Genomic DNA, 20641 nt, shown 5'->3' with positions numbered 1-20641 from the left:
TAAGAAATTTTCTTAAACTTCACAAACCTTTATGAGTTTTCATATCCTTTCAAAAGGTTCTTAAAATTAAGATGACATTATGTATTAAATTTAAGAATTTTTTTAACAGTGCAGACATGCAGTGCAGTCATCTGTACTTGAAAATTCTCAATGCATCAGCAATTTCACAAACCAATAGCAGAACCTGTAAATTAAAAGACAAGAATGGATAAAAGAAAAATTTACAAAAAATTTTAAGTTGATGTATTTGTAACTGGGTTTAAACTCACCACAATTCTGAAAGCACTCTTAGTGATGTTGAATCAGTTTTGTCAATAATTTCAACCAGTCTTCAGATTGCATCAGATGTAGCATCCCATAAGGGTGCACAACAGACAAATGCATCTCATTCTGAAAACATTAAAACATCAGAAACAAAGTAACCCCCTTGGCATACTTCCAGTGCTGTAATAAAACATTGAACTATTATAAGATAAAAGGATGAAAAAGAATGAATATGTTTAACTGTATAACACTCACCGCAAATATCAAAGCACTCTTAATATGTTGAGTCAATAATAATAATAATTCCAAGCTGTTTTAAAAGTAGCTTCCAATGCAGGGACAGACTTTTCTGCTTGCACTTTCAATGCTATTCTGGTCACATGCTCATGCCTGAAAGCAGATAAGTCAGTTAGAATGGTAGAAGTGGACCAGCACCACACACCAAAACTCAGAACAGGAGAGTACTCACAAGTTCGATGACATAAATTAATTCTCCAGGTCATTGCAGTTTACATTGCAGTTCAATGATGATTTGGTGTTGCCTGTCAAGCTTCTTGATGTTAAAGGGTTCTCTCCTGAATCATTCCAGCACTTCAAATCAACTTGGCTAATAAAAAAAAATCCTGGAAAGGGCGGTGGCATTGTCAGTAGCGCATAAGATTTCCAGTTTATTTTGATGACAGAAGTGTCTTCATAAAATACCTAAAACATATGATAAAACAAAGATAGTGAAACAAAACTACTTTAAAAAGAAGGTGAGCACACATTCCATTCAGAAAAGTATTACAATTGTGTTTAGTTTCTCAACCTCTGAAAACCAACGATATGACTGCATCTCCCTCCGCAAGCAGCAATCATGCGCAGAGGAAAGTAACCACGCTTCAACTCATCCTTCCCTAATGCAGCCCATTTGTGACAGGTTTGATACATCAACAAGGCTGTAATAAAAGTATGCATGAGTTTCTAAGAGATGAAAACAAATAGAACAGAAAAATGTCAACTGCATAAGGCTTACTACAAATCTTAAAGCACTCTTAATGATGTTGATTCAAAATTTAAAATCAATTTCGAGCTGTTCTTAAACTTGCTTCCAATGCAGAGAGAGACTTCTCTCTTTGTAGTTTATAGGGTAATCTGGTCAGTTGCTCAAACCTGAAGTCAGACAAAATTGTTAGAATAGTAGAAGTGCTTCAACACTACACACCAATACTAATAAAACTACAAGGGAAAACTCACAAATTTGATTTAATTAATTAGTTCTCCAGGTTATTGTGGTTTAGGTTCTCTCCTAAATCATCCCAGCACTACAAGTCAATTACTCTTGTCATAGGAAATCCTGGAGAGGACGGTAGCATTGTCAGAACCGCATGAGATTGCCAGTTTCTTTTAGTGATAGAAGTGTCTTAATGTTATAGTGTAGCAGTGTAAGGGACTTGGAGGGAAAAGGGAAGTCAGGGGTCTCGTCGAGACGGAAGGCTCTGTATTATCAGTAGGTGACCGTGTACAGAATGGTAGCGGACGTCTGGCGACGCGCTCTTATATTACAGATGCAGAAGAACACACGGAAGAACAGTAGTGGAGAGTGGGGGTGCATGGCCAATGGTATTCAGCGGCCAGGGTATTAAGGGGAAGAACAAAAGGAAGAAAGGGTTGGAGGTCCTGGCCAGGATCACTAGGGCAGTGGTTAAAAAACAAGGGAATGACTGCAAGTAAGCCGTGCCTAGGTTATGTTCTCCATTGTTTCATATCATAACACCACTCCCTCCTGAACAAAAGAAACGAAGTTTCTTCAAAATTTTCCTCGTACCCTTCTTTTAGATCCTTCGAACTATTTAGCACTGACTTAAAAATTTTGATGCTTGGTTTGAAACTTTTAAAACTGTCTTCCCACTCTCTCACTTAATTTAACAATTTTGGCAAGTCTGATTAATTGTCCAATTTGATATTTTCTTGAATCTCCTTTCTTGAGTTTGGCGGCGGCTGCTCGTTGTCTTGATGTGATGCTTCAAAGGCTCGCTTCCCCATTACACCTTCTGGGTGCCAGGCGTTAGGGTGTCCAGTCCTAAGCCCGCGGGTCGGCTTGTTGTTAAAAAAAGAAAAATAAAGAATAGTTGGCCGTTAACATCTGAGACGCCAGGTGGACTCCATCTGCTCCAAACGGATGTTACAACCGTCGTCACGGTTTGCAACACCGCGTGAAGTTGGGGTGTTCCGCCTGTTGGCCAACCAAAGTTTGTGTTAGTTCTGGTGAAGGCTCCAACTGAAACAAACAGAAAAACACTCTACACAGTTTTCCGCTTTAAAGTATCCAACCCCTACTCTGTCTGGTTGGTTTGCCTGATGCCATCCTGACTATCTAGCTAATCCTATTCTAAAGGCACCTTGATATATCTAAGAAAGCTTAACTAACTGTTTATTAGTTCAAATACTTAACTCGTGCAGTGCGGCCAGGAGTTGTCGTGGGCCTCGTTCCCGACGGTAGACGTCAAGCCTCTCGTACCGGAAGTCCCAGCTGAGAAGGCAGCAAAGGCCCCGCGACGTTGGTTGTAGACGTTCTGGCAGTTGAGAGGCATCCTCTTTCGTAACACAGTCGTGTGTTCGAAGATTCTGCTCGTGAGTAGTTTGTTTCCGGTCCGCCGCTCGTTCCGCATTTGTCGTCGATGCGTGTGCATACTCTTTGCGTCGGGTAACAGTGCAGCGGCGATACCCCTTGCGCTGAGAGAGGCAGGCCGGCAGCGTTTCGACTGATCCCGAACATCTTGTCGGCGGAAGTTGGTGAGTACTATGGGCCTTCTACGTGATGGCATTTGGTGCATGCAACTGTTTGCAAACTAAGACTTCCGGTTTAACTCTCGACCTGTGTGCACCGTGTTTTTGCTGTGCTGTGCTTGCAGTTTCTTTCGTTCTTTTTTTTTTGATTGAAGATTTTCCATTTAACGTGGTCCCCGCGTTTGAAGTGTGATGTTGGCGTAAAGTTTGTTTTGTTTCGTACCATTTCGTTTCGTTAAACACTTGCTGCAGAAGCTGTCGAGCTATTTTCTTCACGGTTTTCCCGATCCTGCTTTGCATGTAGTATTGTTGTGGTCTAGGCCTAACCCCGTACTTGTTTGCTTAGTGGGTGATGCTTCCAACCTAGCTTTTCCGTTGTTGGAGGCATCTTCTTTCATGTATGAATGGCTCTTGTCGAGTCCTCACTTGTATAATCAGCGTTGTATTCTTCAGGTCAATGTGTCGCTGTGCCCGCTGGGATGAGAGCCAGTGTCGGAGATCCTTTGGCTGCTTCCGTTTCGCTGTGATCCAGAGTCTTAAATCATCCTCTTGGTCCCGTTGATCGCTTCTTGCTGTCGGTGAGTTCTTACATCTGACTTTGAACATCTTGCATCTTGTATATTCGTTGTGGTGGCACCTTCTGCACCTTGCACTTTCAGGGTTTTCTTGCATCTTGTTTGTTCGTTTTCTGGTATTGGTGGTGATAAACATGTGAAGGTTATTTTGTCTATTTGACTGTTGCAGGTAATGCTGTGTTTCAAGGCTGCCTCCGCCTGGATGCTGAAGAATGGGGACGTCACACTGGCTGAATTCGTGGTTGGTTTCACAAACCGGAAGTTCATGCTGTGCTGTTTCTGCTGAAGTATGCTGTTGAGCCGGCGCTACGTTTGAAGGTGAGTAAGGTTCGTCCAAAGTGAGAAGCTCTTCTATTTCTTGAATTACTTTTGCTTCGTCCATTTGTAGTGATTCGAGTGACTGGTTGATTGGGTGGTTGTGGTTGCTTCTGTCAGTGATTTCTTGTGTAATTTCTTCTCGTTCTGACTCTGTTAAGTACAAGTCCAGTACATGTGCATAATAGGACTTTATCTTCCGTTCCGCGTCTTCGCCCGGTTCTTCATGACTTCCTTCATTCAAATGCTTGTCTGTGTTTTCTAGCTTGCACTTTTCTTGTTCAAATTGCTCTCTGCTGGACTCCTCCTGTTGTTTCAAAATTTGCATTTCCAATGAGTTTGTTCCTGCAGCGTATAGTCTTCTCCTCCCTTCTTTTTGAAACAGTTCGGGCGCATGTATTAATTTGTAGTGAGTACAACCTTGATGTTTCTGTTGCAGTGTCCGTATTTCTTGGGTGATGATTCGTTCGAGGAAAAATTCTTGATACGCAGTTCGATGTGGAGCCAGGTTTTCGGTAAGTTCTTGTGATTTTTTCCCTTTTATAGTTAAGTGTGTCGACTTCCTCTTTTGCTGGTGCGTACAAACTGCATCCCGGGGGGGCATTTTCACCAATGATTGATAGGGCCCTTGTCTGGGTTTCGATGTTGGACTGGGAAACTAATCAATGTTCTTGTTGCAACAGGTTTGGGTTTCTTGCACTGCTGCGTCGACGGAGTTCGTCGCCTTCGGAAGACTAGGAGTACTGGAAGGAGATCTACCTAAATTTTATGAGCATGAGCGAGCAAGCAATCCATTCTGTGAAGGCCTGAGACTAGGACGTTTGCCAAACTCCTTGCGGTGCTTCCTGTCTATGTGCCGCTCTATTTATCTACCTGCCTTGACTTTTCACCAAAGTACGTAAGTTGCCATTTGAATGTATGAACGTGAGAAAAGTGAGACAAGTTTGACTAATTCATTTAATATTGTTGCAGAGTTGTTACTAGCCAGGGGAAGGCCTTCGGCCTCGATGCTGAGCTGGATTCTGCTGGAGATGGAAATGCATTTTTATCAGTAGTAAATTTGGATGTGTTTATTTTGAAAAAGAGCCTCTTTTTTTTTCGGGGGGGGGGGGGGGGGATAGCCAGGAAGTATGCTTTTGCGCGAAGGATTGTGATTCCGCAATGGTTGGTTTCTCCTTTAATCGACGGAAGGCTATTTTAAAAATCTAAAACTAAATGTTCAGACCAATCCTAAAAACCTAACGGGCTCGTGACAGATCTTACTCTACCCGTGACAGATCTTACTCTACTCTCGACAGACCTTATTCTCAAACTAAAAAGGTCCAACCAATCCTAACCTAACCCAACGGGCTCGTGACAGACCTTTTCTACTCGTGACAGATCTTTCCCTACTCTCGACCGATCTTATTCTCAAACTAAATGTTTCCCAAACCCAAACCTAACCTAACCTAACGGCACGGGACAGATCTTACTCTACTCGTGACAGATCTTACCCTACTCTCGACAGATCTTATTCTAAACTAAATGGTCCAACCAATCCCCCTAACCTAACGGGCTCGTGACAGATTTTTTCTCTACTCGTGACAGATCTTTCCCCACTCTCGACCGATCTTATTCTCAAACAAAAGTTCCAACCAATCCTAACCTAACCTAACGGGCACGTCACAGATCTTACTCTACTCGAAAAGATCTTACCCTACTCTCGACAGATCTTTTTCTCAAACTAAATGGCAGCTTGGCGTACGACTATGGAGCTTGGACTAGAGCTTGGACTATTGAGCTTGGACTATTGAGCTTGGAATTTGAGCTTTGGGCTATAGAATATGGACTATGGAGCTTAGACTATGGAGCTTGGGCTATGGAGCTTGGACTTTTGAGCTTGGACTATAGAGCTTGGACTATGGAGCTTCGACTATGTATACGCATATGAATATAGTAAAAAAAACAGAGGAAGATACCCTTGTAAACTAAAGGTATCGGGGGGGGGGGTCGGACAAATGAGCTATTCAAAATCCCAAACAGGGTGCTTCGCTTCGCTCAGCAATGAGGTCGACGTTGTTTGCCAGAATGTTCAACAGACTTTTACCCTGGACGGGTCAACCTATTGAAAGACAAGCCGCCGTGGATATTGGGTAAGAACAACATGAAGTTATTTGCTTGGCTTTGAATGTTTCTGTGTGTGTGCTTTCGGCAATAAAGCTGACTTGGAATTTGTTTTTGATGCTGTGGAGTAATCATCTCTACGCAATTTGTTCAGCAACTGTGACAGTACTAACGTGGGCATTATTAACGTGGAATCTGTTGTTGTTTGCAGTGTAATGACAAAACCCTAGAAACGTTTTGTTTACGTTGGACTGGAACTCTTTTGTGGACCTGGAACTATTCTTCAGTCTGGGTGGCAAACGGAGAAGTGAATTTCCCTTTGGGCTAATTGAACGAACAACGGGCCTTTTTTGAGCCTTTAGAACTGATGTGAACACATCTCGAATGGTCAATCTTCACCTGAAGTAGAACTGATGAGGTAAGCTGTTGCGTCTTTAGCTTATGCTTTAGTGCACCCTTTTAGATTGGGGGCTGCAAGGCGTCTCTGAACGCCTGCTTTTATGCATCTTAAGTTAACGCCTTTTGTATGCACAACAGTAAATTTATAATAATTGTACTAGAATAATATTTTTTTTAAAAATTATTTTACTATAATATGCCCGTTGGATTTTTAAAAATTTTGAACCACTGCATGGCTGCGTGATCTGATTTTTTTGGGAAGGGCAGTCTTGCTTGGCAATGATTGAAAGCTTTAACTGATTCTACCAAAGCTTATAATTCCGCATGAGTCACTCAATAATTGTTTTGTGCCGGTGTTAATGTTTTTTGCTAGTGTGAATGTTTTTGACCGCTATGGGTGACTTACTAGGCCTGGTTGCTTTAATTTTTAAGTATTTCATCGTTGTCTGACAAACCTTTTATTGTAATTGCAGGGGTACTGAACGTGCATTCTGTTTGATGAGTGGATGATTTCCTTTTCCCCCCTAAATCTCATCCATGGATATCGACCAAATGTGAAGACATCGTGATGTTTGCGAATGAGCTTTTCTACCTCCTCCGTCTGTTCTGGTGGCAAAGCAGTAGCTTTGATCTTGGCATCCAAGTCTACAGGTAATGGCATTTTGCATTGGAATTAGTGGTTTGTATGGAAATTCAACTTTTGCACCGTGTAATTTTTGGGTTCATATTCAGTTAAATTTAGGTGTTTGTCCTTGGCTATTGGATTGCTCTGCACCGACATTTTTAAATTTTTTACAAGACTCTTACCTACTCTCCTCGTTTTACTTATCCTCGTAATTTTGGGTTTTGCAACAAGGCCATCACACTGTGGGGATGGAGTGGTAGGACGTATGCTATTACTGTAAAGTTGAGAATTTGGACACAATGGTCTGCAAGGTTTAATAGTGATACATGCCTGTCACACACGGTACAACGCCTGTCTGTGTGACTTACCTTTCAGATATTTGACTTCAAATTTTTTAAACAACTTTAAATGTTTAAATGTTAGCAAACCAACATGCATCTTGCCTTCTGCTCTTTCGGGTGGTTGGATTCCCATTGTCTGTTCACTTTCATGTGCGTTGCCCGCACCCATTTCACAATCTTTTTACTCGTTCTTTACACACCACTCACTAACATACAAAACTCTATGTGAAGAGAACGAGTATTGTGTTCAAAAATGAGTTTTGGGGGGACATCTTTCATCTCAGATCTGACAGCATGTGGGAAAATGAGAGTGGTATCAAATGAAAGATGGAGTGTCAGTCGCTAGATCGTAAATGAACTTTTTTTTTGCTTGCAATGAGAAATACTGAGAAAATGAACATGAAAGAGAGACGTTTTTAGTGCATTATGTGAAACTAACCTCTTTTCAAGTGTTTGTATCTTTTGATATAAAACGCCACTGGAACGCAAACAACAACGACAACGACCAGAGATCTTTGGCCGACAAAAAACTAGGAGGGTATTTTCCAAGTGACAATGGATAATTTTCAGAAATTTGGTCATAAAGAAACATCGTTTCACGCTAATCGTGATATATGTCTCAGAACTGCTAGTGGTTTCTTCCAGAGATAAATGCTTACTATACAGAGATGTGCGGCTGCTATGCTGGGACTCGTCCTATGTCTGTTAGAGCCTGTGATTGGCCGGCGGAGGGGAGCGCCCTGATTGGCTGCCGCTCCCCCCACCCTTCCAAATAGTAGTTTGCGCCAACGGTCGGAAATTCAAACGAGGTACGCCAACAGATATCGTTATTATGATTGTAATTTCATTAAAAGTGCGGTGTTTGTACTTAAATAATTGTTCTTTGTGTTCCGGTGAACATTTTAAGCCATCCGGATGTGTGTTAAAAGAGATGGGGTGATTATTCTCATGCAAAATGCGGCGTCGGTCAGGCGTCCTTTGCAGGTGCCTGTTTTGCGATTGATTTGCTTGGCACAAAGTCTCTCGAGCAATTCCAGAGGCTGTTGAATAGTGAAATCATAATTGTGACAGTGCTTTTGTGCGTGCACCGTGGTCTGAAACGTCAATTTTAATCGCTTAGTTGCGTGCCGAGTGAAGGCTATGACAGGCGTCCCTAACCTGCAGCCTGGTCTCATTTGCTGTTGATTTTAAGACTTTTTGGGTACTTTTTGAAGTGATGTCAGGCGATTTTATTCGCACCGAAGGTCGCTTCGTTGCTTTTGTGTGCGTACGGTTGCCATACGTTCCTGTTCAAACTCATAAATTGAGTCTCAAACTGATGTCAGGCTGAGGCTGTATAGGGGGACTCGGCCCATCACTGGGCGTCCTTTGCTGTTGATTAATAGACAATTGGCTTGGGTCAGGGTCGATGTGAAGTGTTCTTATGGTCTTTGAGGGTATTTTTGTTGCTTTTGTGTGCACTGGGTTACTCTACAAACTGATCGACAAGAGTAAATTGCTGTCGCAAATTGGGTGCTATGTTACTGCCTATTGCAGTTTCCGATCGTATTGGCTCCTTTGCCTTGGTGGCATTTACTGGAGGTCACACGTTAGGGCAACGTTGCTCAGAAACTTCACCACGATGGGCTTTGTGATTGTTTGTATGTGTCTCAGTCGTCTGATGAATTTTAACTATGTTACAGCAGGTGTCGCCTTGTCCATTTCGAATCGCTTTCCTGCCGCTTTCTCCAGATCCTAGTGCAGTGCAGATGTCCAAATGCTGTCAGCGCTGTCATCCCTGAGATCATTTGGACATTTGGATTGCGCCTGGACACGCTGCAAAGGATGGATGCCTCCTGTCCCTGTACCACCCAAGCGGAGAATTTTAAATTCTGTGCTCTGCTTTGCTCTGCTTGCATAGATGATGAATAAATAAATCTTAAAATAAATGAATCATTTTGTGTAGTCACGCTAATTTATGCTGCCTTTCCAAACCTTGATACATGCATTATTTGGCCCTCATCCGTAGTTTGCCACCCCCAACAGCCCTGCCCCCTGGCCTATTGCTGCTGATTCGACTGCATCGTCGCATCTCTCTCTTTCCCCTGTTTGTCTCTGGTTAGGCATCCCAACCAGCCCCAAGACATTGCCTCGATTCTATTCTGTGTCCTGTCTCCCTGACGCAGTCACTGCAAGCACCTTTCTCCAAGGAATTTCTTCCACAACTTTTTGCCCCAGACTCAGTCTGTTAGGCACTTATTAGTTATAATTCTGTAATGATCCTGATCCCTGTGGGTCCCTCCTCCCAACAGGTGCTGAGAACTACACGGCCCTGCCCATCTCCCCCTTCTCGGGAATTCCCTGGTACATATAGTGAGGGTCCCCCTCCCTTCTGTGGTACGTAAAAGGCTCTTATCTCCTACTTTTTATCAGTAATACGCAGGTGTACTGCAAACTCAAAGGGGTAAGGCTGATCACTCCTCTGTTCCAATCCTCATTAGGGAGCACTCAATGTAGGGAAAAGATGAAAAACAATCTCTGCAAAAATAAAGGAATTCAATGTATTCTGACAAAGCCAACTAAAGCAGTTGGAAATGCTCATTTAAATTTTTTTTTAAAAAAGGAATGTCATGTCACACTTATTATCCCTGCAGTAAACTATTCAATAAAGAAAATAATTCAGAGGAACCTGAGCTAAGCTATAACTGGCTGCTGCCACCCTGTACGTAGTGTCTTACAACTACACCTGTTTCTCCTTATAAATTATTACTCATGACCTTCCTTATTGTTGTAAATTAGTCCTGATGCCCTGCCCTTTATTTTATACTGTCACAAGCTACAATAATACAAAAAGATCTGAACTGAAATTTATTCAACTTGATTGGAGCAGATGGCACAAGTACTTTCATTACCGAGGTGAGTCCAGGGGCCTGCCCCTGCTGTATTTCTCAGCAAGTTACTAGCCCTACAATTATTTCAGACAAATAAAACAACGTGAAAAATATATTTAAAAAAACAGGCTTTTAATATGAATTTTCAAAAATTTGAGTCACATAGATTAGGCAATGAAAAAACATGAATAAAAATAAATTAAGCTATTTAGACTGGCTATGTATAAACATGAGTTAAAATTAAATTCCACCCCAAACTGCAGTCCATGGGCTGGGAGAACCGTCTTAACAAGTGGCTCACAATATGGCACAGACTAAGGCAACAAGTAATAGTAATTTAACAATAAATAGACACAGATTAAGATAAATTAAGATATTTAGACTGGCCGGTACACTCAGTCAGTTCATGTGTTTTCAAAACCAAGAGCATGCCGCTTGGTTTTCTTTTAAGCTAATAAGTCAGGCACAAATAATTTTTCAATTCAAGAAGTAGAATATTTAACATATAAAGGCAAGATGACTACAAAAATACCTTGGGCCAATGACTGAAGCTTGGCCTAAAACAATGTAAATGTGTCCATAAATCTAAATCAGCATTTACCATGCACGCAGCAGTAATAATGTAGAAAATCATTATTTCCCTTACAGCACAAACATGGACCACTCTGACCTCTCTTCAGGCAGTTCATCTGAATCATGTGAAGAAAATGGTAAATGTTGCTTAATGTACTTTCTCCATTATATTTTTGGTGGCGCTTACTAAAATGTATGATTAAACAGATTGCAACGAAATTCCTCTGTCAAGTATCTACACCCTGGTAGATGATGAAGGTGCAGACGAAGACGATCCTGGACTGGTGTACGACACGGGAGATTATTACGACAATGAGCAACAACCTTGCCCAGGATGTGGAGCCCAGTTCAAAGGGAAGACTGAAAAAGGGAGAACTGGTTGGCTTACGCGTCACATCAGACTGCACAATGTTCAAGGTAGGGTATTTGTATAACAGTTCTTAACAAACAAGCCGGATTTTCATTATTGACATGTGGCTTTCCTCTTTTGATCCAGCTCGTCGCAAGTCCCTCTGCTCACCAGCACAGATTGTTGCAGCAGCCTCAGAGTTGGGAGCTGCTACTCTGAATGAATTGCTGGGAAAAGAGGGAAGTGGAGCAGCCCTTGCACAACTGAAAAGAGTGTCCTCTGCACTGAAGGCATGCAATGGCACGCCACTTTTTCAGCACTGTGTTGAGCAAATTGCAGAAGTCATCAATGCTGCTGATGCACCAATTTTTCTCTCAGAGGAAAGGAAGGAAACAATTGCTCCCTTGCACAGACTTCTGAACAATCTCGACTTTCGACAACAGTGTACTGAAATTATTCATACTCTGACTGGGCTTGGAGAGGGCACATCTCAATTCCTGTCCTCTTTTCTGATGTGCCTGAAAGATAAGGTGATTCTTTACCGTCTATCAAAGATGAGGGAGAGAACACTTCAACCAACCATGGCACACGCAGAAGACCGGAAAGAAAATGTGCTGTACGTTTCTGGATGGGCACTATGGAAGACAAAGCGTAGATGCTGGAGGAACATCAAAAAAAATCAAAACAGTGCCATTTTCCACTGCATTAAAGATACATTCTCTGAAAATGGTGCCAATGCAGAAAAAATCTCTGATAAGAAGGTTAGATCTTGGATAGATCGTAAAAACAGAGGAGAAGTGAAAAATGGCAGAAGAGTGAATGGGCTGACCGTACCAAGTGACGGGGCATTCAAGTTCTTCTGCCGCCTCGATGCCCATGTTGAAGCCTTTGAAAGTAGAGACGGTCTACGGTCCAAACTAAGCCTTGATGCCCTTTTATCAAAGGTTTATGATGATGTTCATCTCTTAGACCTTTGGAACAGTCTGGTCAGAGGCATGGAGGAGACACATCAACAGGCCTTCCTGGAATATCTGGTAAATCTATACAGAAAATTAATTGGAAACGCAGTGGCGAAGAGGATCGTGCGAGGGCTCTTCAAGAGGACAACTGTTGCCACTAGGACGAATCTCAAGAAAAATCCTTCAACAAAAGAAAAGAAAACTGGCAGAAAAAACTCCAATAGAAATAAGAAGAGATAAGGGTTGAGGCCTCAGAATAATTTTATTAGGATTTAACAGTGTCAAATGTCTTCTTCCTCCATAGATAGTTCAGTCTTAAGACTAAAAATTTTAAATACCTACGTATACTGAATAACAATATGTACTTTAACACAACATTAAAACGATTTTACTCCTATAATCTTGAATATTTATGTTTCCCTTCCTACCTATACTGTAAGTACTGTAAATATACCATTGCTGTGTATATACCACAGATTTATTTACACGACCCTACCCTACCCAGAATTCCACGCTGGCTGCCGGCACCGGCATGTTTGGAGTATCTAGGAGACAAACTGGAGGACGGTAATGATAATTTCTAACGACAAGTGAACAGTCGGAACATAGATAACAGACTTAAATTAAATAACTGTGAATTATGCTAATGCTAACATTTGGGTAACTATTTCGGTATTAGAGTAACATACAACTTTTCATGTTAACAATGAGTTCATGTAGACATTATCTACAATACAGGATTGCTTTCCTTCCTTGCAGACTCTCACAATGAGGCTGAAACAAAAAAAAATTGGAATGTCAATTTGTTTGATGAAACAAAAAGGTACTTCATTTTTTAACATTGAGGGATAATCACACACCTGGCCCTAATTTCTAAGCGTTTTTGGGAGTTTGCGCCTTGGCATTGGGGTTTCGTCGATCTCAATGTTGGCCTGCCTCTTCCGATATGTATTTCCCTTGAACAAGGTCTGTCTAATTTCTCCCATCTTCATAATCTTAGTATCGTTGTGGAGAGCTTGTTTCAAGGTTGGGTTATTGTTCAGTTTACCTCTCTCCCGCTGCGCTTCAAAATACTGTTCTAGATCGTCCTGACACACGAGATCTCTAGAATTTAGGAAGTCAATACCCACTTCTGGTGACAAGAGGTATTTGACAACCTCCACAAAACTGTGCACTGTGATGTAGATACCCTCATATGTCTCTTGTGTCAAAGTCATTGCTTTTCTTTGCATAGCAGTATATCTTCCGGGCCTTGTCTGTACTTCTTGCCTCCAATCTTGAAGATAACCCAAGAACTCATCCTGTAGAAAATTCAGCCTTGGATCATCTGCATCCGTATATGGGTTCCTGTCTGGCTTCAGGTGGTGGCGGCCCTCAGTGGTGCTGTGACCGTTTAGGCAATCGAAGAACCGGTCTACCAGACGGATGAACTTCACAGTCTCCTTGAGATTGTCAGGCCCATGGATATCTTCAAGGTTGTTGGCCACAGTCTCACTCATCACTTGTGCTGCAGGAAAAACCTTCATCTTGTTGAAATTGTTTAACTCAACATGGTTCTGAGTGAGCTTGCAAGACTTCCTCAAGGTCTGATCTTTATACTTGTAATACAGTTGTTTTATGTACATCCAGCTGATACTTTCTCCATTTTTCCACAGGTTATCATTTGCAAAGATATTTCGGATACATTTCAACAAGTGAGGCACATCAGATATGAAGAAAAGTTTTCTTTTACCATCAGGAGAGAAAATGTTAACTGTGCAGTAGACGATTTCTCCATCTTTCTGATGGAACTGGAAAAAGGCTCTGTTTGTGCGAGCTCCATCACAAACAATGATCAAGACAGGCATATCTTCCAGCTCCAGTGCCTCAACGACTGACCAGGTACGGTCGTAAATCTGGGGACCTGTGGCACTCTTCACACTGAACATTCCAACGACCATTTTAAAACTTCTTGGCCCAGCAAGGCACTTTGCCATGAACACAAGAATTTTCTTGGCTGGTGTGGGTTTGTAGGAGGAGCTGTCACTGTCCAGTCGCTCAATCTCCTCTTCAATTGATTTCAAATTGATGAAGCCAAGCAAGCGCCCTGTTCTAGTGCAGAAGACGACGTCTTCTCTGATAGAGATTTCATCATGGAGTACACAAAAGAATTTTCTCTTTGCCGGTAAGTCCTGTCAACAAAGAACATAAACATGATGTAGGAAAGGATTCCTATATTGTGAGGTGCATTTCAGTTTAATAATCTCACCTTTACTCTGTCTTTTAAGGTGGCAATGTTGTGGTGCCTGATGCCTTCTTCCTCAGGATACAAATCAGTATAGTCCCTCAGTGTTGTCTTGCAAGGCAAGCGAATCACTTTGGTACTTCTCCAAGTCTCATATGAACCTGGAGACTTCCCTTCCAAGTATATGGCTAACCTAATCATCATGGGATTCCACTTCATCCCAGATGGTCCCTTGCAGGATAGGGCTTTGACCTGCTCTCTCCAGAACAAAGCCTGTAGTGGTGTCAGCTTATCCGAATGGGCCTCCATGATTTTCCTAAAAGTACCATCCAGATCTTTCAGGTCAACTCCATTTTCCTCCAAATTTTTCATTCGTACTTCTATGGCACCATTGGCTCTAGTAAGACTCCTTATACGTATACTCTGTGATAGTAACTTTTCTGATTTTTCTTGGCTCGTCATGTGTTTCACAGGTTTCTTCTCAGGGTGTGCTGGTGGATTTTTCTCCCGCTTGTTGGCCCTACTGTGAGAGGCCTGCAGGTTTCCTCTTAGTTGACAGCAACGTGGGCATGGACCTCCAAAATTTCCCAACAGTAGACAAGTTGCAGATCTCAGAGCTCCATCATGGTCAACAGTGGCCTCAGGGTATTTTGACCACAGGTAAGAGTATTTTTGGTTGCTAAAGCCTGGACACAGTTTGGCTTCATTCAGAGCACAGCATACCTTCCCAAGCGACAGTCCTTGGACATCTTGCAGGAATGAGTGCCCCTCATTGATCTTCCGCCCATGGATCTCCACAGAGAGCACACCATTCTGAAGTGTTGCACGACGAAGAGGTTTTAGGTTCTCATCGACGAGAGCAGCAACAATTCTGCCTTGGAACTCTCTGTGGATCCATTGCAAGGGAAGGCCCTCCAAACAAGTTGAAAAATCCTGCAGAAGCACATTTAGGTAAATTTATCAATTTATGAAGAGAAAATTATTTATTAGTGGTATATGTGTGTGTCAATTACCTTTCTGGGCTGGGCCTGAAGAGTTGGTATATTCGGTCGGTTTGTCACATTCAGTACTTTAGGGGGCTTTGGGCATAGAGGCCTCAAGACTGTCGGCCTAACTCCCAGTGTCTTAGTTGGGTTGGAATTTTGTTTGGGGAAATTTCTCTTAATTTCTCCACCTGAGGTAACCTGTTAACAGAATATATTGGTAAGAATTGTGAATTTTTCTAGTTATATTATTTTAAGGAAGACATAGCGACCATACCTGATGTTCTGGCAACTCTGTTAAGGCGGATAATACAGGTTGTTTGGGCAACAGAACCCTCTTCAATCCCAAAGTCTGAAATAGTTAGAAATATTTTATTTTTTTTTTACCAAGAAATTATATTATAATTATCTAGATGTAATAAGTAAAGAGAAACATCTTGACCACATTAAATTTAAATGACGTGAAGGGTCACCTTGGTTTGAGGTTTAAGGATTGGATTCCGAACTCCTACATCCAGAGGAACTGCTGCAGAATGAACCTCTATTGGGGTGGTTGGCGGAGGTTTATTCATTAAGGTCTCACTATCATAAGTATGTGCACCTCTGGAAGCTGTGAAAATGGAAAGTTGCATCAATTCACAGTGCTTGATTGATTAAAAGAAATTAATTTACAAGATAAGAATGTAATTCTAATGTTCACATGTAATAATTTTTATCAAGGATTGATAGTAATGATATTAATGCTTGCCTGTTTCTTTTTCCTCCATGTGACATTTAGAAGTGGAGTTCTGTGGTGGACAAATCAACGGCATGGGTGTTGATGTTACCATGGGGGCCTCCTTCAACAAACCTTGCTCTACGACAGGAGACTGCATGAACCTTCCAGAGTTGGAAAGAGCACATTCACCACTGAAGGAAGGGATCTGGACAGAATATACAGGTGAGAATTCTAAACATTGCTATGGTAATGTAAGTATTTTAAGACAGTCACAGTGACCATACCTGATGGTGTGAAAATTCGGTGTTTGTTATGCTGGACATGGTCATAAGGGTCTGATCAGATGTGCAGACTCCTCTAAAAGCTGTGCAAATGGAACATTGTATTAATTCACAGTACTTGATTCAAAGAACTAATTTATTACTTCCTTTCAAAAAAAGTTACCTGGGATTCCATCATGAGCAACAGAGTCATAGTGATCTGGATAGAGGGTTGTTGCACTGAATCTCCTGTGTGATATGTGCAGTGTCTTTGCAGGTTCAGCTTGTCTTGGGACCACTCTAATCTTTGTGGAGTTTTCTACATGAATCTCTACTGCCACCTCAAAGACCTCTGCTACAGCCATGATACATTCATGGCCACCCCATATTTGGCCAGAGAGCCTCAAGTCGTCCAAGTACTTTATGATCTTCTGCAGGGATGAGAGAAATCCCTCTTCCTGCCTTTGTTCCAAATCAAAAAGATTTTGAATGTTCTCAGGCAATTCTTCATAAGTGGTATTGTATCTAGCTCCCCAATATTCCACTTCACCTCTCAGAGATTCGTAAAATACTGGCAAGTTTTTTAACAGGTAGTGGGATACGGTTGAGCGTAGGATCATTGCTGCCTCAACATGTTTTGTGGAATTGATGTCGTATCCAAACAATTGGTGACTCATAGCCAAAAAGAGGCAGTTGCCTTTTGAAGGCACACTGAATACGGCCACGTCCCCCTCATTGGTTTTCACCAGGAGCTTGGAAGGGTTTGTGACACTGATTGAGACTGACGACAAGGTCGTAGTCATGGGATCTGGAATTTAAAAAAAAATTAAAGCGTAAGATAAGAATGTAACTCTAACGTTCACATGTAATCATTTTTATCAAGGATTGATAGTAATTATATTAATGCTTGCCTGTTTCTTGTTCCTCCATGTGACACTTAGAAGTGGAGTTCTGTGGTGGACAAATCAACGGCGTGGGTGTTGATGTTGCCATGGGGGCCTCCTTCAACAAACCTTGCTCTACGACAGGAGACTGCATGAACCTTCCAGAGTTGGAAAGAGCACATTCACCACTGAAGGAAGGGATCTGGACAGAATATACAGGTGAGAATTCTAAACATTGCTATGGTAATGTAAGTGTGTTAAGACAGTCACAGTGACCATACCTGATGTTCTGGCAACTCTGTTAAGGCGGATAATACAGGTTGTTTGGGCAACAGAACCCTCTTCAATCCCAAAGTCTGAAATAGTTAGAAATATTTTATTTTTTTACCAAGAAATAATATTATAATTATCTAGATGTAATAAGTAAGGAAAAACATCTTGACCACATTAAATTTAAATGAAGCGTAGGGTCACCTTGGTTTGAGGTTTGAGGAATGGAGTCCAAAGTCCTACATCCAGAGGAACTGCTGCAGAATGAACCTCTTTTGGGGTGGTTGGCGGAGGTTTATTCATTAAGGTCTCACTATCATAAGTATGTGCACCTCTGGAAGCTGTGAAAATGGAAAGTTGCATCAATTCACAGTGCTTGATTGATTAAAAGAAATTAATTTACAAGATAAGAATGTAATTCTGATGTTCACATGTAATAATTTTTATCAAGGATTGATAGTAATTATATTAATGCTTGCCTGTTTCTTGTTCCTCCATGTGACATTTAGAAGTGGAGTTCTGTGGTGGACAAATCAACGGCGTGGGTGTTGATGTTGCCATGGGGGCCTCCTTCAACAAACCTTGCTCTACGACAGGAGACTGCATTAACCTTCCAGAGTTGGAAAGAGCACATTCACCACTGAAGGAAGGGATCTGGACAGAATATACAGGTGAGAATTCTAAACATTGCTATGGTAATGTAAGTATTTTAAGACAGTCACAGTGACCATACCTGATGGTGTGAAAATTCGGTGTTTGTTATGCTGGACATTGTCATTTCCAATGGGTTCCCAGTGGCACTTGGCCCCGAAGAATCACAAACAACATCTGCATCAGCATCTGCACTGGCTGATGAAGGCATAGGTACAGGTGGTTTGGGAAGAAGCACCCTCTTCAGTCCCAAAGTCTGAAATAGTCATAAATTTTAATTTATATTCAAATGGTACACTGAAACATGAAAGTGTCTTTATGGTCACCTTCGCTGCAGAGGCATCAGGTTCACTTAAAGTGGAGGACACTCCTGCGGTTGGCAAACAGAGTTCGATTGCATCGGAAAGAAGGTTGGGCGCAAGGGTTTCTGCAAGTGATTCATTAGTCTCTGTCATTAAAAATCATAGAGTTGATAATGAAAAATAATTTTGAAATTAAATGCACTGGATCATGTCCTTAAATAATGATAATAATGCTTGCCTGTTTCTTGTTGCTCTTCCAGATGACTTGTAGAAGTGGAGTTCTGCCTAGGAAAAACCGACGATGTTGGCATCGGTGTTGATGTCAACAAGTGCGTCCAAGACACATCTCTGGCAGAAAAATCTGTGCTCTTTTCTGATGAACTGAGGTCTGTCTGAGGAACCATCAGGAGCACCTCCACATTGCCTGGTTCTGAATGAGGGAGCCTCTTGGAAGCTCTGGAGTTGCATGGTGTATCACCACTAGAGGAGGGGAACTGCACAGAATATACTGGTAAGAATTTTGAAGGTTTTTGTATTGAGTGTCTTAAGGTAGAAATAGCAAGCATACCTGTTGGGGGAACTGTGGTGTAGGAGTCAATTGGAGTGGTGACTCTGTTTTGTCCTGAATGGGATGTGTTGTGGTGGACATTTTCTGAACCAACACATTCGCAGAGGCAGCTGCCCCCACAGAGGCATCAGGTTCACTTGCATGGGAAGGAAGGTTGGGCCCCAGGGTTTCTGCAAGTGACTCATTATTCTCTGTCAGGGAAAATCGTGTACAGTTTATAAAGGAAAAAAATTTGGACATTAAATTCACTGGATCATCTTATTAATACCTATGGTGCTCTGAGTGGGAGATGAAGTCTTATGAATCCATGCCCCATGTTTTTTGAATCCTCTCCGATTCTCTACCTTTCTTATCCTTCCAATTCGTTTTTTTCGGGTTTTGCAGTGTTTGTTCTGTAAGTTAGATCATTTTGTCACCAAATGGCATGCATATTCGCACCTTGCAGCATTAGGCATTATTGCAATTTTAAACCTACCCTCTTCTTTGGACTTCTTGGACTCATTGCGACCCTTTTCTTTGGGCTCATTATTTACCACAATTCAAGGTACCTGACGAGTACAAAAGAACATGTCAATGATTTGGGTTCGTTTACAAAGGCATTTAATCATTCTTTCCCTTCCACATTTGTAAAGTAAAATAGTTTGTTTTATGGGAATTAAAATTTTTTCCATGGGTGAAAAAATTAAGAGTACATACCACACAATTTGTGCGGTTCCCTTGGTTTCTGCTCATGCAAGCCTATGACACTGATATTTATTAACTTATGATTTTATCATCAAAATTATATATACAATGTTGTACTAGCTGGGTCTGGTCTTGCAAAGCAATTTGAGTATAATATCACTCTCAATTAATGCATTTTTCTCCATAGTGATTCTTGCTGTTAAGTTTCGTTGTTTTAATATGGTATGCTCTATTTTCTCTTGTTGCAGATATTTGTGCTTCTATGCGTATATGAAGTAAAATACCCCTTCTATTCAACCCGTGAAAAGATTTTCTGTGTCATATCAGTTTTAGGATAAACAAAAACTAGAGCACTTCTTCATCATTGGCAGCATCTCTGGTGACCAGCACAACCAAAGTGTTGATTCAGATGAACTGCCTGAAGAGAGGTCAGAGTGGTCCATGTTTCTGCTGTAAGGGAAATTATGATTTTCTACCCTGATTTAGTTTTATAGAGACTGTTTTACATTGTTATAGACCAAGCTTCAGTTGTTGGCCCAAGGTATTTTTGTAGTCATCTTGCCTTTATATGTTAAATATTCTAATTCTTGAATTGAAAAATTATTTGTGCCTGACAATTATCTTAAAAGAAGATCAAGCGGCATGCTCTTGGTTTTGAAAACACAACAGTCTAAATAGCGTAATTTATTTTAATCCATGTTTATTTATTGCCTAGTCTATGTGGCTAAAATTTTTGACATTCCAAGCACATGTAATGTGGCATTATGAGGCTGCTTTCAGCAATTTGATGTGTTCAAAGTAAAAGCAAAGCTCTATTACTTGTTGCCTAAGTCTGTGCTATATTGTGAGCCACTCGTTGAGAGGGTTCTCCCAGTCCATGGACTGCAGTTTGGGGTGGAATTTAATTTTAACTCATGTTTATACATGGCCAGTCCAAATAGCTTAATTTATTTTT

The 20641-nt window shown here is 41.4% G+C and overlaps 3 protein-coding genes and 2 long non-coding RNA genes across 6 annotated transcripts in view; 3 read left to right on the top strand and 2 right to left on the bottom strand.

Annotated features, from left to right (window-relative positions):
* Window positions 1-2698: 2698 nt before the first annotated feature.
* LOC117642540 lies at window positions 2699-4417 on the top strand. Its single transcript, XR_004587576.1, has 4 exons — window positions 2699-3039; window positions 3487-3611; window positions 3778-3926; window positions 4363-4417. It is a non-coding gene; the product is annotated as an uncharacterized LOC117642540 (long non-coding RNA).
* A 2531-nt stretch (window positions 4418-6948) lies between these two features.
* Window positions 6949-20641, top strand: part of LOC117642531 — an 18192-nt gene continuing 4499 nt past the window's right edge. Inside the window, exon 1 of the long non-coding RNA XR_004587575.1 lies at window positions 6949-7076. This is a non-coding gene — a long non-coding RNA (uncharacterized LOC117642531). The remainder of the gene's footprint in view (window positions 7077-20641) is intronic.
* LOC117642528 lies at window positions 10373-13690 on the bottom strand. Its single transcript, XM_034380791.1, has 2 exons — window positions 13003-13690; window positions 10373-12916 (listed from the first exon to the last, which is right to left on the bottom strand). The coding sequence occupies exon 1, from the start codon at window positions 13666-13668 to the stop codon at window positions 13009-13011; it is 660 nt and encodes a 219-aa protein (XP_034236682.1). The 5' UTR covers window positions 13669-13690; the 3' UTR covers window positions 10373-12916; window positions 13003-13008.
* Window positions 13587-18808, top strand: LOC117642527. 2 transcript variants are annotated; one of them, XM_034380789.1, is made up of 9 exons: window positions 13587-13726; window positions 13798-14023; window positions 14103-14306; window positions 14410-14708; window positions 14840-15026; window positions 16128-16289; window positions 17269-17430; window positions 17991-18152; window positions 18695-18808. In XM_034380789.1, the coding sequence occupies exons 4-9, from the start codon at window positions 14664-14666 to the stop codon at window positions 18703-18705; spliced, it is 729 nt and encodes a 242-aa protein (XP_034236680.1). In that variant the 5' UTR covers window positions 13587-13726; window positions 13798-14023; window positions 14103-14306; window positions 14410-14663; the 3' UTR covers window positions 18706-18808. The 2 variants fall into 2 exon arrangements, with proteins under 2 accessions (XP_034236680.1, XP_034236681.1); XM_034380790.1 differs by lacking the exons at window positions 13587-13726; window positions 13798-14023; window positions 14103-14306 and having other exon boundaries at window positions 14574-14766.
* On the bottom strand, window positions 15026-16028 carry LOC117642530. Its single transcript, XM_034380792.1, has 3 exons — window positions 15823-16028; window positions 15627-15701; window positions 15026-15550 (listed from the first exon to the last, which is right to left on the bottom strand). Exons 1-3 carry the CDS (start codon window positions 15979-15981, stop codon window positions 15353-15355), a joined length of 432 nt encoding a protein of 143 aa, XP_034236683.1. The 5' UTR covers window positions 15982-16028; the 3' UTR covers window positions 15026-15352.

This window comes from Thrips palmi, unplaced genomic scaffold (assembly GCF_012932325.1).
Source record: "Thrips palmi isolate BJ-2018 unplaced genomic scaffold, TpBJ-2018v1 HiC_scaffold_16, whole genome shotgun sequence".
NCBI classification, from domain to species: Eukaryota; Metazoa; Arthropoda; class Insecta; order Thysanoptera; family Thripidae; genus Thrips; species Thrips palmi.
The sequence above is the reverse complement of the archived record's forward strand: the minus strand, read 5'-3'. Positions and strand labels throughout refer to the sequence as shown.

Bases quoted from the DNA above. Each gene is read 5' to 3' on its own strand.
- LOC117642528 (XM_034380791.1), bottom strand. From the start codon at position 13,668: ATGAAGGTTTTTCCTGCAGCACAAGTGATGAGTGAGACTGTGGCCAAC.
- LOC117642527 (XM_034380790.1), top strand. From the start codon at position 14,674: ATGATTTTCCTAAAAGTACCATCCAGATCTTTCAGGTCAACTCCATTT. The intron at 14,767-14,839 runs GTAAGACTCCTT...TGTGTTTCACAG, and splicing joins CTATGGCACCATTGGCTCTA to GTTTCTTCTCAGGGTGTGCT. The intron at 17,431-17,990 runs GTGAGAATTCTA...TGTGACATTTAG, and splicing joins GATCTGGACAGAATATACAG to AAGTGGAGTTCTGTGGTGGA.
- LOC117642530 (XM_034380792.1), bottom strand. From the start codon at position 15,981: ATGCAACTTTCCATTTTCACAGCTTCCAGAGGTGCACATACTTATGAT. The intron at 15,702-15,822 runs GTGACCCTTCAC...TAACTATTTCAG, and splicing joins TCCTTAAACCTCAAACCAAG to ACTTTGGGATTGAAGAGGGT. The intron at 15,551-15,626 runs GTATGGTCGCTA...TTCTGTTAACAG, and splicing joins CAGAGTTGCCAGAACATCAG to GTTACCTCAGGTGGAGAAAT.